The sequence below is a fragment of the Dromiciops gliroides genome, chromosome 3 (genome assembly GCF_019393635.1).
Source record: "Dromiciops gliroides isolate mDroGli1 chromosome 3, mDroGli1.pri, whole genome shotgun sequence".
NCBI classification, from domain to species: Eukaryota; Metazoa; Chordata; class Mammalia; order Microbiotheria; family Microbiotheriidae; genus Dromiciops; species Dromiciops gliroides.
The window spans coordinates 264,813,771-264,829,599 of NC_057863.1; the positions used below are offsets into that span (position 1 = coordinate 264,813,771).

At 35.9% G+C, this 15,829-nt stretch overlaps 1 protein-coding gene across 5 annotated transcripts in view; it reads left to right on the top strand.

The window, feature by feature from the left end:
* Positions 1-15,829, top strand: part of TTC3 (tetratricopeptide repeat domain 3) — a 186,470-nt gene that overhangs the window by 81,245 nt on the left and 89,396 nt on the right. For all 5 annotated transcript variants that reach the window (XM_043994921.1, XM_043994916.1, XM_043994917.1 and 2 more), the window contains 6 exons: positions 816-936; positions 6,346-6,468; positions 7,889-7,990; positions 12,332-12,424; positions 14,789-14,853; positions 15,093-15,229. In XM_043994921.1, coding sequence (XP_043850856.1) covers positions 816-936; positions 6,346-6,468; positions 7,889-7,990; positions 12,332-12,424; positions 14,789-14,853; positions 15,093-15,229 — 641 coding nt within the window. The remainder of the gene's footprint in view (positions 1-815; positions 937-6,345; positions 6,469-7,888; positions 7,991-12,331; positions 12,425-14,788; positions 14,854-15,092; positions 15,230-15,829) is intronic.

Consider the following 15,829-nt stretch of genomic DNA (forward strand, 5'->3'; position numbering starts at 1 on the left):
ACTTTATTTTGTAGCTTTCTAATGAACTTATTTATTTATTTGTTTGTTTGTTTGTTTTGTTGAGACAGTTGAGGTTAAGTGACTTGCCCAGGGTCACACGGCTAGTGTCAAGTGTCTGAAGCCAGATGTGAACTTAGGTCCTCCTGACTCCAGGGCCAGTGCTCTATCCACTGCATCACTTAGCTGCCCCTCTAATGAACTTCTATAACAGAATATTTTGTTTATTACCTCATACTCTGCTGTAAACTCCTTGAGGAGAACAATTAAAAAGCATTTTTAGAGAATGGTGGGGCTCTGGACAAGATTTTAGTAGGGTAAAGAAGAAAATTCAACCCTTTGCCATAGAGAAAGTCTAGGAAACCCAAACTTCTGTCTTCCTTTTGGAGAAACTTCAAAAGTTAAAAAGTTTTTTAAGATTTATAACTGAAATTATAAACTTCTGATTGTGTTATTCTGGTAATTGTTTCTACTCCATATGATCTAACTTGGTTTTATCTCTCCTGCCCTTTTTTAGCTTGTCTGTACTTCCCCTCTATGGGCCTCAGTTTTCTCATCTGAAAAATGAGGAGATTATACTAAATAGTCTTTAGGGGTCTTTCTGGCTCTAAATCTGTGATGTGAAAGAGCTTATAATCTAGCTCCAAAGACAGAAGGAATACACATGAAACAATTAGAGAACAACATATATTAAGTGCTCAGCTATATATTACTATTATGAAATAGTTCAGAGAAGAGAATAGAATGAATAAATCAAAATGGAAGAGAAGACTCTCTTGTATCACTTTTAATGGCCCTGCTCTTCATTCTTACTTTAGATTTTCAGATGCGCTCGGTCATTTTGAAAAATCTAAAACCATGATTAAACTTATTCCTGGAGTATTGACTTGGCCTACAACTAATGTGATTATTGAAGAGTCTCAAGCTGAGAAATTGCAGGTAAATGTTTCTTTATAGTGAGATCTCCATTTCATAGGAAATAAAATAATCCAATCAAACTACTTTATCAGTCTAACTACTCATGAATGTTTTTCCTATTTAAGACGGTAAAGAGATAATGGAGTACTATTTTTCCCCACTTTTCATTCCCTTCTCCCTGCTGCTGTATTAAATAACACACAGTTTATACCCAGATAGACCTATAACTATAACAAAGCTTTCTTATCACTCATTAGTTGATCTTTGGCATGGTGTCTGAGGCAAAGAGACCTAGAAAAGGTGAACGTCATTCTGCCTCTTCCACTTCCATTCTGTATGTACTTAGGCATAGTACTATACTGGTTATCTACTATAGTTGTTCTAGGATTTGATGTGTTCAAGCCTCAACATTCCCAGAGTGAATTTGATGGTATATATCTTTAAGTTGTTAATAAAGCCTTGAGTTTTTAAAATATGAAAATCATCAACATTTTCCCATCGTGGTTCTAGGCTGATGGTAGGTAAAGTTCCATTGTGGGTTGTTGATAAATACAACCCAAAGTGGGAGCATGTCCTGTTCTATCAAACCAAGATAGTGGTGAGAACAGAATAAATCCTGTGAGGGGAAGGTCAAGAAAGAGCAGCAACAGTGCTGAGGTTTGGTTTAAGAAAGTGGTAGGCATGCTAGAGTGTGGTACCACTGACAAAAGAAGACAGTAATAGGGATCCAGAGCTGATTTACCAAAGTGAATTGCTTTACTTGTCATTCTTCAGCAAATCGAATGGAGATTTTACAGCATCTGCTAAAATGTTACAATAGTTTTTCCACTCAAGGTGGAAGAGTATGAGTTAAGGGGAACTCAGTTCCATTCCCCTCAGAAAACAACAAACAGAAATGCCAGTAAAAAGAAATATTAAAATAAGCATCTGCAAAATAGAAAATTAGTAAAATGTCAATAAAATAAAATTAAACATACTATGAAACAAGCCAAACTGTTTCTCATACATACCAATCCATCCATTGACTTGGTGTCTTGTATAGGTTTTCCCACAGGTTTGGGGTGCACTGCTTCCTCACTCCCACCTTACATAATACATCATTTCATGTACCACTTCTAAAATGAGGTTTCCTAATCCCTCAAACTTCTAAGTGCCCCTGCCTTACCTTGTATGTACTTTGTATGAATTTTGTTTTTACTTTGGTGTATGCTCTATTTTCCTAATCGAACATATGCTCCTTGAGGGTAGGGAGTTCACTTTTCTCTTTGTAAACCCATCATTTAATGCAGTGTCTGACACATACAGGATACTTAATGCTAGTTGAGAGATACAAAAATAAATAAATGACACATTTAAAGCAATAAGAAATAACTAACTGGTGAAAATTTGAAAACCAAATAAAAGAACTAGAAGAAAGTAAAAAATTACAACAGGAACTCAGTATAGAATGGAAGGAAAAAATGGAGAAAATGGTAAATTGAGATTATGACAAAAAAACTTGAAAGAATCAACCAGCAACAAATTTATTTCAATAAAAAATGGAATTGTACACAGCTCATAGCAAGTCTAAGTATAGATTTGAAAAAATCAGCGAATTGTCAAAAGAATTGGAAAATTTTCAGAATTAAGCAGCATTATCTATGGGATTACTAAAGCAAAGATCACAAAGCAACAGTCTCAGGACTGCTGTATCCCCAGAATTGTAGAAAAATTCATATAATGCAGTAATTAACTGGATCATGAAAAATCATTTTGACACTGGAAGACAAAAAGAACATTATAATTATTAACTACAGAGAAAGGCTTTTTAAAATTAATTGACGTGGACAAATTATTGAAGATAATTTTTAGGTTTTTATAATAGAAAAATAAAAGGATTTTATACAATTAAAAGGTTTCTCTAAAGTGAAAAAGAAACAGATTGGGGAAAAATTTACAATAGATGTACCAAACATAGATCTTATAAGGAATCTACAAAACTAATATATAACCCCCAATGGTTAAAAGAAATTAACTGATGATTCTTTTTTTTTTTTTTGCGGGGCAATGAGGGTTAAGTGACTTGCCCAGGGTCACAGGCCGGATTTGAACTCAGGTTCTCCTGACTCCAGGGCTGGTACTTTATCCACTGTGCCACCTAGCTGCCCTCTGATAATTCTTGAAAGACAAAATTAAAATCGCTAACAGCTTCATGAAGAAGTAACTTAATTCCTTAGTAATTTGAGAAACACAAATAAAGATAATCTTATATTTCCACTTAACCCATTAGAGTGGCAAAAATAGAAAAAAGTGGAGGTGTGGGAAAAGAAATAGTCTGACAAATTGCCAAAATCATAAACTGATCCAAACATTTTGAAAAGCATTATGATATACATATCCTTTGACCCAGCCAGACCACCATGAAGACTATACTATATCCCAGAGCCATCAAAGAAATAGGAAGAGGATCAATATGTAGAAAAATAATTGTAGCACCTCTTTTTGTAGGGTTAAAGAAAAAGAAATTATGGGGTACCCATTAAATGGGGAAAAGCTAAACAAGTTGAAGTATATACTATTGTGCCATAAGGAATGATGAAAGGAGCAGTTTCTGAGAAACCTAGGAAGACTTGTATGAATTGATGCAGCATGAAATAACTAGAACTAAGAGAACAATTTATACAATAATAACGTTTTAAAGAAAAACAGCTATGAAAGATTTTAAAACTAATCAAAGCAATGATAAATCATGATTCCAGAGCTCCATTGATAAAGCATGCCACCCACCTCCCAACAGAGAGGTGATGGACTTAGGATACAGAGTAAGACATATTTTTTGTACATGGCCAATGTGCACATTTGTTTTCCTTGACTATCCATATTTGTTAAAAGGATTTTTAAAAAATTTTATTTTTTCCACTGGAGAGAAAGGAGAGGGAAAGAAAATAGAAATACACATTGAAGCACAAACCTGTTTCTAACTTTTGACCCAGAAATTTCATAGCTGGGATTTTTTTCTAAAAATATATAAAAGTTAAAAAAAATAACAAATACACACATAAAGGAAAAAAGGGAGTCACACACACACATGCACATACACACGACTGCTTTATTTCTAATTACCAAAAATAAAAAATAGAAACAACCTGTCAAAACAAAATTCTGATTTTTTTTTTTTTTTTGGTGAGGCAATTGGGGTTAAGTGACTTGCCCAGAGTCACACAGCGAGTAATTGTCAGATGTCTGAGGCTGGATTTGATCTCAGGTCCTCCTGAGTCCAGGGCCAGTGCTTTATCCACTGCGCCACCTAGCTGCCCCCAAAATTCTGATTTTATATAGTTATTTTTATCCCTATATTCACCAGAAGTACACAGTTATCAAAAACACAACTTTCATTTGGTACAACACCTTCAGATTTTTCTCTCCCTATTTTTAGGGAGGCATCTCTACTTTCTGCATGACATAGTGATGGATAGGGTATCATCCCTAAAGTTTTGGCCAGGCACGACCAGAGATGGCATTCCACATCACTACTTCTATGACCTCTGCAGTGAGCGTTCAGGTTACTTAGACTTCTGCTTCACCTTCTCCTCTTGTGCTGATTTCACCTTACATATTTGCTTCTTTCTCCATTTGTTCTCATGGTTGAGAAGAAACCAATAAAATGGTATTAAAAACTAATCCTTGGGGGCAGCTAGGTGGCGCAGTAGATAAAGCAACGGCCCTGTATTCAGGAAGATTTGAGTTCAAATCCAGCCTCAGACATTTGGCACTTAATAGCTGTGTGACCCTGGGCAAGTCACTTAACACCAATTGCCTCACCAAAAAAACCGCACACACACAAAAAAACCTAATCCTGCATTTAAAGGTTTCACAGCCTTCACCTTCCATTTCTTTCCAGTGTTCTTAATACATTGTTCCCCTCTACATACTATACTGTCCAACCATACTGTCCTTCTTGCTGTTTCTCACACACAGTACTTCATCTCCCATCACCATGGCTTTTTTCTAATTTTCAGTAAGTCAACTAGCATTTATTAAGCATCTAGCATGTACCAGGTACTCAGTTACGTGCCAAGAATACAAAGAAAAGCAAAAAATCAATTCTTCCTCTCATGGATTTCACCGTCCAGCGGGGGAGACAACATACACACAGCCATGTACACATAAGATATGTACAGGATTGATTAGCAGTGATCTCAGGGGAAAGGTCCTAAGATCGAGCAGAACTGACAAAGGCATCTTGAAGGAAGTGGGACTTCGGCTGAGGCTTGAAGGAAGGCAGAGAAGCCAGGAGGCATAGATGAGAAAAAGAAAGAGTTCTAGGAATGGAGGCAACCAGTCAGTAAAAATGCCTGGAGTTGGGGGCAGCTAGGTGGCGCAGTGGATAAAGCACCGGCCCTGGATTCAGCAATACCTGAGTTCAAATCCGGCCTTAGTCACTTGACAATTACTAGCTGTGTGACCCTGGGCAAGTCACTTAACCCCCATTGCCCCGAAAAAAACAAAACAAAAACAAAAACAAAAAATTGCCTGGAGTTGGGAGATGGCATGTCCTATGTGAGGAATAGCGGAGAAGCAAGTGTTACTGGATTAGAGTGAATGGAGGAGAATAAGGTGCAAGAAGACCAGAAAGGTAGGAAGAGGCCAGTTTAGGAAGATCTTGGCAGGGGTGGGGGGGTGGGGGTGGGGGTGGGTGGCAATGAGGGTTAAGTGACTTGCCCAAGGTCACACAGCTAGTAAGTGTCAAGTGCCTGAGGCTGGATTTGAACTCAGATCCTCCTGACTCCAGGGCTGGTGCTCTATCCACTGTGCCACCTAGCTGCCCCAGAAGATCTTTGAAAGCAATACAGAAGATTTGAGCTAAGAGGTAATGGGGAACCACTGGAGTGCTCTGGCTTCCCTCCAGAGTCGTCTCAAATGTCACCTGCAGGATTGCTTTTATGATCACTTCTGCTACTAGTTCTTTTCTCTCTGAAGGTTAGCTTGTATTGACTTTGCATGTACATATTTACATATCTATGTATGTTTTCTTCTCAATTAGGATGTAAGCTCTTCCAGAACAAGGACTGGGTTGGTTTTTTTCCATTTTTTCCTTTAATGTTTAATATAATTTGCCTTGCATATAAGGAGTACTTAATAAATGCTTTTTGATATATTTATTTATTGACAGCACTTTAAATTGTTGAAGCCAGCAATGTTTTTCAGATCTTTAAGCCAGAGAAAGATTTCAAACTTATTTTTCCCCTTTATTTCTCCTGCCCCCACAATTAAGTGTCTCTCTTTTCATTAGTTTTAAAGTAATACCTTAAAAGTTTTTGTGTTCATGTTTTTGGCTTACAATTGATCATTTCTAAGTTTAAAAATTTTTGGAATCAGGAAACCTAAATTGTTTATAAATCAGTTCTTTGGGAAGAGTAGTATAATATCTGGTTTTTATTCTGGTTTTAGTTGATATTGGAAAATCATATTGAAGAATGCAAATTCCCGCCAGATCCAGATGCAGTTTGTTGTTATCAGAAGTGCAATGGATATTCTAAAATACAGATATATTTAAACGATCCAGACTTCAAGGTAAAAAAAAATAAACTTTTAAAGTGAATTTCAGTAGTAAAACTTATTCATTGAGAGAAATCTAAGTATTGAAAGAAATATAACTGCCTGCCTCTTTGGGACTTGGAAATAAATTACTTGCTTTCTTCTTACACTGATGCCTACAACTTTTTCAGGAGCATAGATCTCTAATCCAACAGGTGGGGCTCCTTAGCCTTGGCAGGCAACCCACCTAGGGGAAGGAAACCCTGATTTTAAACCTCCACTGCCTTCCGGCTATACTCATATATGGGAAAGGCTTCAGGAGTTAACCCTGTGGAAAAATCAGGAGTCGGAGTCCCTTAGGCAGTTGGATGTTGGATATCACATCCCTCTGGCAACTCCTGCTGCGGCACTGGGTATACTGGCTCTGCGTCTCCTTTGGACCCACCAATGTCACGGAGAGGGAAAACCTGCTGTATGGGCAACAGCTTGTTTTCCATATTGATCTGCCCAGGCCAGCGCCCTGGAGAGGACACTCCAGCTACTCCTCATGGGGTAGATACAACATGGGATGTGTCAGTTACCAGTTATAAGTCACTCAGGAGCTGCGGCTCCCGTATCGGACTGCACAGCCACACTGTGGCCTGTGGCTCTTCAAGGCGCTGATCCATGGGCGTCCACGACTGGTGGAGGCCTACATACATCTCATAAAAATTCTGATTTCTAATTAGAACCCAGAGAACAAAATTATAGTTTTTGTTGGTGACTCATATTTGCATGGGTATGTTAACAAGCACTGGGATCTATTTTATAGCAGATTTATAGGAACAGTATAAAATTTTAATTTTGGAAAGAACCTTAGCAGTTGTTTAGTAAACCTTACCTGAACTATTAATATTCTCTGTACCATCTCCACATATCTTCTTTTTTAAGACCTCCAGTGAAAGTGAATTATAATTTTCTTAGAAATTTTTTTCTAATAATAAGCCAGAAATATGCTTTCCTAATTCTCCCATCCAGAGCCAAGTAGATTGTTTTATCCATCTTCCATGTAGTAAATCTTCAGATATTTGAAAACTGACAGTATGTCTTTCTCTTCACCTGCATATTTTCTTCTCAGACTAAATGTCCCTAGTTATTTCACTATAACATTAGCATTATTATCTTGGTCACTCTTTTTATATAGATGCGCCCCCCCCCAAAAAAGGTCATATTGAAATACATAGTGTATAACTATCAGGTATTTATTGAAATACAAATTAATTCTAATAACATGGTCCCTGCACATAGGGAACTTATAGTTTATCTAATTATCAAGTAACAAACTTCTTTATGATACCATAATGGAATTTTGGAAACATCTAAATAGATTTTTTTTTTGTTTTCTCACCAGATGCATATAGTATCCAATAATAAACATATTCAAATATGAATTAATGTAAATTATTTTGGATTTCAGGGCTTTATACGAATTAACTGCTGTCAGTTTTGTAGAATAGAATTTCACATTAGCTGTTGGAAAAAATTAAAAACAACAATTTTCAATGATAAAAATGACAAGGTAAGACATACAATTTTTTTTATTTTTTTAATGTGGTTTTTAATATGCTTGTTACACATTACTTATGACTTTGTTTTTTAATTTTTTTTTTACTTATGACTTTCTAAAGGAAAGAGATTCTCAGTTCATTTCTGAACCTGTATACTTTCAGATTTTGTTCAGATTGTTACATGTGGAAGAGATTTCTTTTACAATATACTCAGCAAGGGATCATTCAGCCTCAGCTTGGAGACCCTCTAATGAATGGTTATATACTACCTCTGAGATAAACCATTCCACTTTTTAATAACTCAATGTTTATTTTCTCTTCAAATACATGGAGGCAACTATTATGTTCCCCTTAGTCTTCTCTCATCTATGTTAAATACCTCTGTCCTATGACCATTCCTCATATGACATGAACTTGAGGCCCTTCGCAATTCTGCCTTTTTTTTCTCTGAATATTTTTTAGCTTATCAGTGGCTTTAAATATTGGTTCTTAGGGGCAGCTAGGTGGTGCATAGATAGAGCACTGGCCCTGGAGTCAGGAGGACCTGAGTTCAAATCCAGCCTCAGACACTTGACACTTACTAGCTGTGTGACCCTGGGCAAGTCACGTAACCCCAATTGCCTCACCAAAAAACCAAAAACCAAGCAAACCAAAAAAATTGGCTCTTGGAAGTGAATGAAATGAGGGAAGAGTGGCATTGACACTTTGAATGCTGTGCTTCTTTAAATGCAATCTAAGTTTGCATTAGCTTTCATTTTTGCCATTTCATATACTTGACTCATCTTGCAATCAAACATCAGCTTGCAATCTGTTAAAAAAAAACAAACCCCAAAACAAGAAACAAACAAACAAAAAAACCCAGGGGCAGCTAGATGGCACAGTGGATAGATAGAGCACTGGCCCTGGAGTCAGGAGTACCTGAGTTCAAATCCGGCCTCAGATACTTAACACTTACTAGCTGTGTGACCCTGGGCAAGTCACTTAACCCCAACTGCCTCACTAAAAAACAAACAAACAAACAAACAAACAAAAAAAACCAAACCCACAAAATAGATCACTTTTAGAGGAAATGCTATTTAGCCACATCTCCTTGTTATGCTTACAAGTTGGTTTTTTTCAACCCAAATGTAAGGCTTTACATTCATCCCTATTAAAATAATATCATCCTATGGATCAGTAGTGTTAAACCCAAATAGAAACAGGAACCAATAAGGATGCAGTTAAGGCACATATTGACTTAGTTTTAAAATGTAACATTATCTAAGTTGTATTACATTTTAATTTAATTTTGTTAAATATCTCCTATTTATATTTTAATATTGTTCTGGATATACTCAGGAGTTTTGTAGGCTACAAATTGGCCTTTAGGTCACTTATTTGACACCTCTGCTCTAGATTAGGTCCAGCTTTCATCATTAATTAAGCTGAAAGAGCTTTAACAACGAGGCAGAAAACAGATTTCTTAAAAGGGTATGCCGAGTACCCAGATTTTGAAGCACTTTTGCAGTCAAGAATTTTTTGAAATTTTTATTTCTTAATATATAATAACAAATAAGAATTTAGTTCAAACTACATTAACTAACTCTAGTTTTGTTTTTTTTCCTAACTAGTTTTAAAATAGGATCTCAAAGAAAATTTTAAGGTTCCTGACTTGCTCTGTGTTTATTTCGGTTTTAATGTTGCATTTGTTTAAAAAAAAAGCCAGCTATCTGTCATATGTTGAAAAAACTCTTTGAAACAAGTCATTCAACCTCTCTAGGCCTGTTTCCTTTTCTCTAAAATGAGAGAACTAGAGTAGATAACCTTACAGTTCTTCTAGTGCCTTCCAGTTCTAAACCTATGATCTTATAAACATTTGAAACATTTAGACCTATGATTCTATGAACCATTAAAAAAAAGCCAAAAATGAAGTTGCATTTTATACCAGCACTTGGTTATCTCAGTATGCTTCCAGTGTTAAAAGACTTTATATGCCTACTTTATATTAGCACCTGATGTTTTCATTTCCTCATCACTTATCGTCTTTATCTTCTTGTAATCTGACTTCTGTTTTCCCCATTTCTGATAAAACTCCCTTTAAGTTCACTAATACTCTCTTTAGCATCAAATCCAATAAATGGCTTTTGTGTCACAACCTACTTGACCTCTCTTTTAGTAATAACATTGTTGATCTTTCTCATCTCTATTAGTTTCTTTGACTTCATACTTTCATAGATCTCTTGGCTTTCTGAAAGAGCTTTTTCTCCTTTGCTGATTTCCCATCCCCTTCTTATTCTCTTAAATTAAATTTCCCTCAGGATTCTCTCCTTGGGGCTCTTCTTTTTCTAGATCCACTTCAATAATCAAATCTGTACCTCCATCTGGGACCCCTCTTTTGAGTGCCAGATCTACCTTTCCTACTTTCCACAAGATAGCTCCATCTGGATGTTGCACTAATATTTCAAGTTTAACATATGAAAAATTGAACTTAAATTTTCTTTTAAAGACAATAAAAAGCATTATTGATATTTCTAAAAATGTTTTTCTGTCACTTTACGAAACAAATGAACACATTATTAATGCTTAATGCTACACTTGTGGTTCATTGCCTTCCTTCTCAGAGGAAAAAGGCATGCTTCAGTTGCTTGGACTCATAGTTGATCACTGCATTGATCAGAATTATTTTTTTAAAATTATAAACATTTTTATTTATAGTTTTAAGGTCCAAATTTTATCTCTCCTTCCCTCCCTTCACCCCTCCCTGAGGCAGTAAGCAATTAGATATGGGTTATACATATGCAGTTATGTAAAACATTATCACATTAGTCATTTTATACACGAAAATGAATTTTAAAAATGAAAAAAGTGAAAAATAGCATTCTTCAGTCTGTGTTCAGTCAATGTCAATTCTTTCTTTGGAAGTGGATGGTATGTTTCATCATTAGTTCTTTGGAATTGTCTTAGATCATTGTATGGTTGAGAATAGTTAAGTCTTTCACAGTTCTTCATCAATGCAATCTAAGTTTGCATTAGCTTTCATTTTTGCCATTTCATATACTTGACTCATCTTGCAATCAAACATCAGCTTGCAATCTGTTAAAAAAAAACAAACCCAAAAACATTGTTCTCTTGGTTCTGTTCATTTCATTATACATCAGTTCATACCAGTCTTTCCAGGCCTTTCTGAAATCATCCTGCTTTTCATTTCTTATAAAACAATAATATTCCATCACCATCATATACCACGGCTTACTTAGCCATTCCCCAATTGATGGGTATTCCTTTGATTTCCAATTCTTAGCCACCACAAAAAAGAACTACTATAAATATTTTTGTACAAATAGTTTGTCTTCTCTTGTGGAGATACATTGATCAGAATTCTGATGTTTCTCAATTGTATTTCCTTTGTAGTATGTTCTTTGTATAAATTCTTATCCTGGTTTAGCTTACTTTACTTTGTATTAATTTACATAAATCATCACCTTGTTTATATGAAAAATATTATAATCTTTTTTGAAAATTGAGATTAAATATAGTTGAGACATCTGCTAGAGGGCTATGTATAATAATTAAAATATTCAATTTCTCTGTTTTTTAATAAAGAGAATAAAGGGAGTTATGTTCATGTCATTCAGGATTTGTAACAAGATGTTTTGATAGGTAAAATAAACCTGTTTGGGATTTGATACAAGTGTGTAAGAGTAATTAATATAAACTTGACTTCCTCCAGAAAAATTCTGTTATTCCAGAGTATTTGTTACAGCTATTTCTTGAGAAAAATGTAAGTTTTATTATATAGTAGTTCAGAATTAGAATTGATTTCACTCCTCATTGTGCCAATCATCAAACCTATGTTTTTTTTAGGGATTACTAGAAGTTTACAAAGCAGACAGGATGAAGGAACATAAGACATAGGGGCTTTTCACCCGAGCCACATAGAGAAGAATCATTTTAAAAAACAAACAAACTTATTTTCAGGTCTAAGTACTGACAACTAGCTCTAGGGAGCAGACAGTTCCAAAAATAGAGGCTGCTTACTTCCCTGAAAAACTGACCTCTGGTACACAGGCAAAATCAATGTCTGAGTTGTCAGGTTGAGTTTTCCAAGATTCAGCCTTTTGAAACTTATATAAGAAAACTTCCTGCAGTTGTGTTAGCCATATAATGTCACATATCTTTGAACTTATGTTCTGTAAAATTGGAAATAAAAGAACACGTGCGATGTTTACGACTCTATATTTTCAGACAGTAAACCTTTTCTTAAGTAGTCTTTTCCTTGAAGTTTCTTGCCCTATTATGTTCTATTTTTAGTTCAAAAGTATAATTTAACTTAATTTCACTTTGATGTTATATTTCCTATTTCCATTACACAGGATTTTCTCCAAGAAACATGTCTTACTCCTGACTGTAGAGGTATTATTTCTAAGATTGTTATCTTTGGTTCAGCTGGTCATATTAAATGTGAAGTAAGTATCTCCTAAGAGCAAGATCTGAGTAAATTGATAGTACTTACATGCAGCTTCTGAGATTCACTTGCCTTGTGGAACCCCCGCTCCCATTACCTCAGTTTATACTTTGAAGACCAGAAAAAAATAAATGTAGTTTGATATTTAATGAAATAGCATAGTAATAAAATAACACTAGAGAGTTCCTCCCCTCTTTGAGCTTGTTCTCCCACAAGACACCCTTAGTGAGAAGAAAGGACATGCATAAGAATTGTATGGGGCATTCTTATGATTAGGGCACACTGAGGAACCATTCCTGCCTCCAGTGCTGCAGAGCTGCCACTGTCTTCTGTGAGACTTAACCCTGGTCTGGAATCGCTTCTTAGATGCTCCCTGCCAGGCTTCGTGTCTGCTGTTCCTCAGTGGATTTCATCAGTTCATGAAGAACTGAAATAGGTTTATGTCAGTCAGAGAGGAAATGAGGTACGCATAGGAGATAGTATAAGAGTGAGTAGTTAAAAGCAGATTTCAAAAATAAAACATGATTTCAGCCTGGGCAACCAAACTAAGTGGGAAAGAATCTCATAGCCACTGGCCAAGAGAACTGACTGAGTAGAGCTGTAGTTTTCCCCACCACAAACCCCTACTGAACTAGAGAACATAATACCTCATCTCATGACTATGGTTAAGACATGCACAGTTGGAGGCTGAAAGGGCTGTAGTCCTCCCCTATAGGATAAAAGCATACTAACTATTCCTAGTGAATTTTGTTGGGGCTATTAAGTGACCCTGAAGATACTAGTTGAAGATGGCTTGGAGTGGAGATGTGGTGCCCCACCAAGCAGCAGAAAACAACGAGCAAGACTTAGAATGAGTTAACTTAATGATATCTTCAGAAGATACCTATAGCTCTGCAGTGACAGAGGCAGGAGTGGAGACAGCTAGGTGGTACAGTGCATAGAGCATTGAGTCTAGAGTCAGAAAGACCTGAGTTCAAATTCAACCACAGGTACTTGCTAACTGTGTGACTGGGCAAGTCACTTAACCTCTCTTTGCCTCATTTTCTTTGACTGCAGAGTGAACTGCATCTGTTCACAAGATTATTGTGAGAATTAAATGAGATAGTGTTTGTTAAAGCTCTCAGCACAGTGCCTACCTAGCAGATAGTAGAATCTATACAAATACTTACCCTCATCATCTGCATGTATGCCCTGGCCATGTGTTCTCAAATATGTATACGTAAGCATGTTCCTTATGCAAGCCCACTCTTCTCACTGAAAGTGTGTTAATTTGTGAAAAGTGCACTCACTGTGTATTAGGGAATATCCTGTTGCTATTTTGTTGCTGTGCTATTTTATCAAATGCCTTGGTTTTACTAAATTTGCTCTCTAGTTCACTAATAAAAGTAAACACATTCGTAGAGGTTTGTGAACCTTAGTTTAGAGAAGATTGTGATGACTGAAAACCTGGGATAGCTTTCTGAATTCCTGTTAGAGGAGGTTCTTGGAGAGATGTAATTTTTGATCTTTTAAAATTAAAGTTAAGCCTTCAGTTCCTTGTTATGAATAATAGCTGCTAAAGAATGTGGGGGGGGTGTTTTTATGCATTAGGTTTTTTCTGTTTTTCTGTTATTCTTATTGCCAACTTTGTTTTCATACTTATTTTGTTCTTAAGAATGGAAGAGGGGGGAAGCTAGGTGGCACAGTGGATAAAGCACCGGCCCTGGATTCAAAAGGACCTGAATTAAAATCCGGCCTCAGACACTTGACAATTACTAGCTGTGTGACCCTGGGCAAGTCACTGAGCCCTCATTGCCCTGCAAAAAAAAAAAAAAGAAGAATGGAAGAGTAGTACTTCCAACTTTATTCTCTTTAGAGGATAGTTTCAGCAGGAATAATTTTTCTAAACTAGAATTTATCTTTAAAAACTTGTCACTTGGGGGCAGCTAGATGGCGCAGTGGATAAATCACCGGCCCTGGATTCAGGAGTACCTGAGTTCAAATCTAGCCTCAGACATTTGACACTTACTAGCTGTGTGACACTGGGCAAGTCACTTAACCCCCATTGCCCCACAAAAATAAAAAGAAAGAAAAAGAGAAACAATAGTAAACCCATTTAAAAAAAAAACAAAAAACTTGTCACTTACTTATAACTTAAGTAGTTGGTAAGCGGTTCTTTTATTTTTCATTTTTATAGTTAATTGATTGTGATACACCTTCGTTTAACTTTTCAGGGTTTTTCATTGGTCAGTCAAGAGTTTTCTACTGAGAATTTATTTTGTGAACTTCTAAAATATTTAATGTTTTATGACATGTCTTTTGCTGTTTAAATAACTATATGGAAATGTGTATTAAATTCTAGATATTATCTTTCCTTTATTTAAAGTTTGAACATAGGGTCATAAAAGAAAGGGATCCACCAAGACCTGTCATGAAACAGAAATGTTCTAGGTAAGAATTCTAACTGAATGATCAGTAGATGAGAGACTAGAATTAGAACATAATTGTGTTAAATTCAGTTTTCTAGATTATGCTATTTTAAATTACCTTTTCTACATTTCAAAAATGTTTAAGAAAGAGCTTTTGGTAAATCTCTTAGTAATTTAAAACTTCAAGAGGATCAACCAACAGATATATATGCCTACTGTTTATGCATCAACTAATTTTCATTAACTGGTAATGTTTATTAGCCTAGAGAAATTAAAAATTAAAGAAGAAAAAAAAGTAAAGAGAAAACTTCAAAAAAATGAAGCAAGAAAATTAGCAAAAGAGAGAATGGAAGAAAAAAATAGAGAAAGCAACTCTTCTAAGCCTGGCGACCATAAAGGTATGTGGAAGTCTATGGTATTTGTTTAAATAATATATTTATATATCAGATAGTCTTGTGTAATTAGATATATCTTTGTTAATTATATTGGTTTCTAGTTCAGATTTTGTACAGTAATCACTAAAAGTATACTAACTGATCAACAAGCTTTTTATAAAAGGGCTTACTTTGGGGCAGCTCGGTGGCTGGGGTAGCTAGGTGGCGCAGTGGATAGAGTACTGGCCTTGGAGTCAGGAGGACCTGAGTTCAAATCTGGCCTCAGACACTTGACACTTACTAGCTGTGTGACCCTGGGCAAGTCAACCCTCATTGCCAGCTCCCCCCTCTCCCCCGCAAAAAAAAGAAAAAAGGAAGGAAGGAAAAAACATGCTTACTTTGTTCCAAGTACTGTGGTAGGTGCTAGACATATTTTAAAAAAAACAAAAACAGAAGAAATAATTCCTACTCATAAGGAGTTTACATTTTAATGTCCTACCTGCTCAAGTGAATAGTTTTTCATTTGAACTTGGCAGTAACATGGCAATAGGTTTTAGAAACCCTGATTTAGGCAGTATGGTATGTTACATAGATAGCCAGCCTTGTAGTCAGGAAGACCTGAAT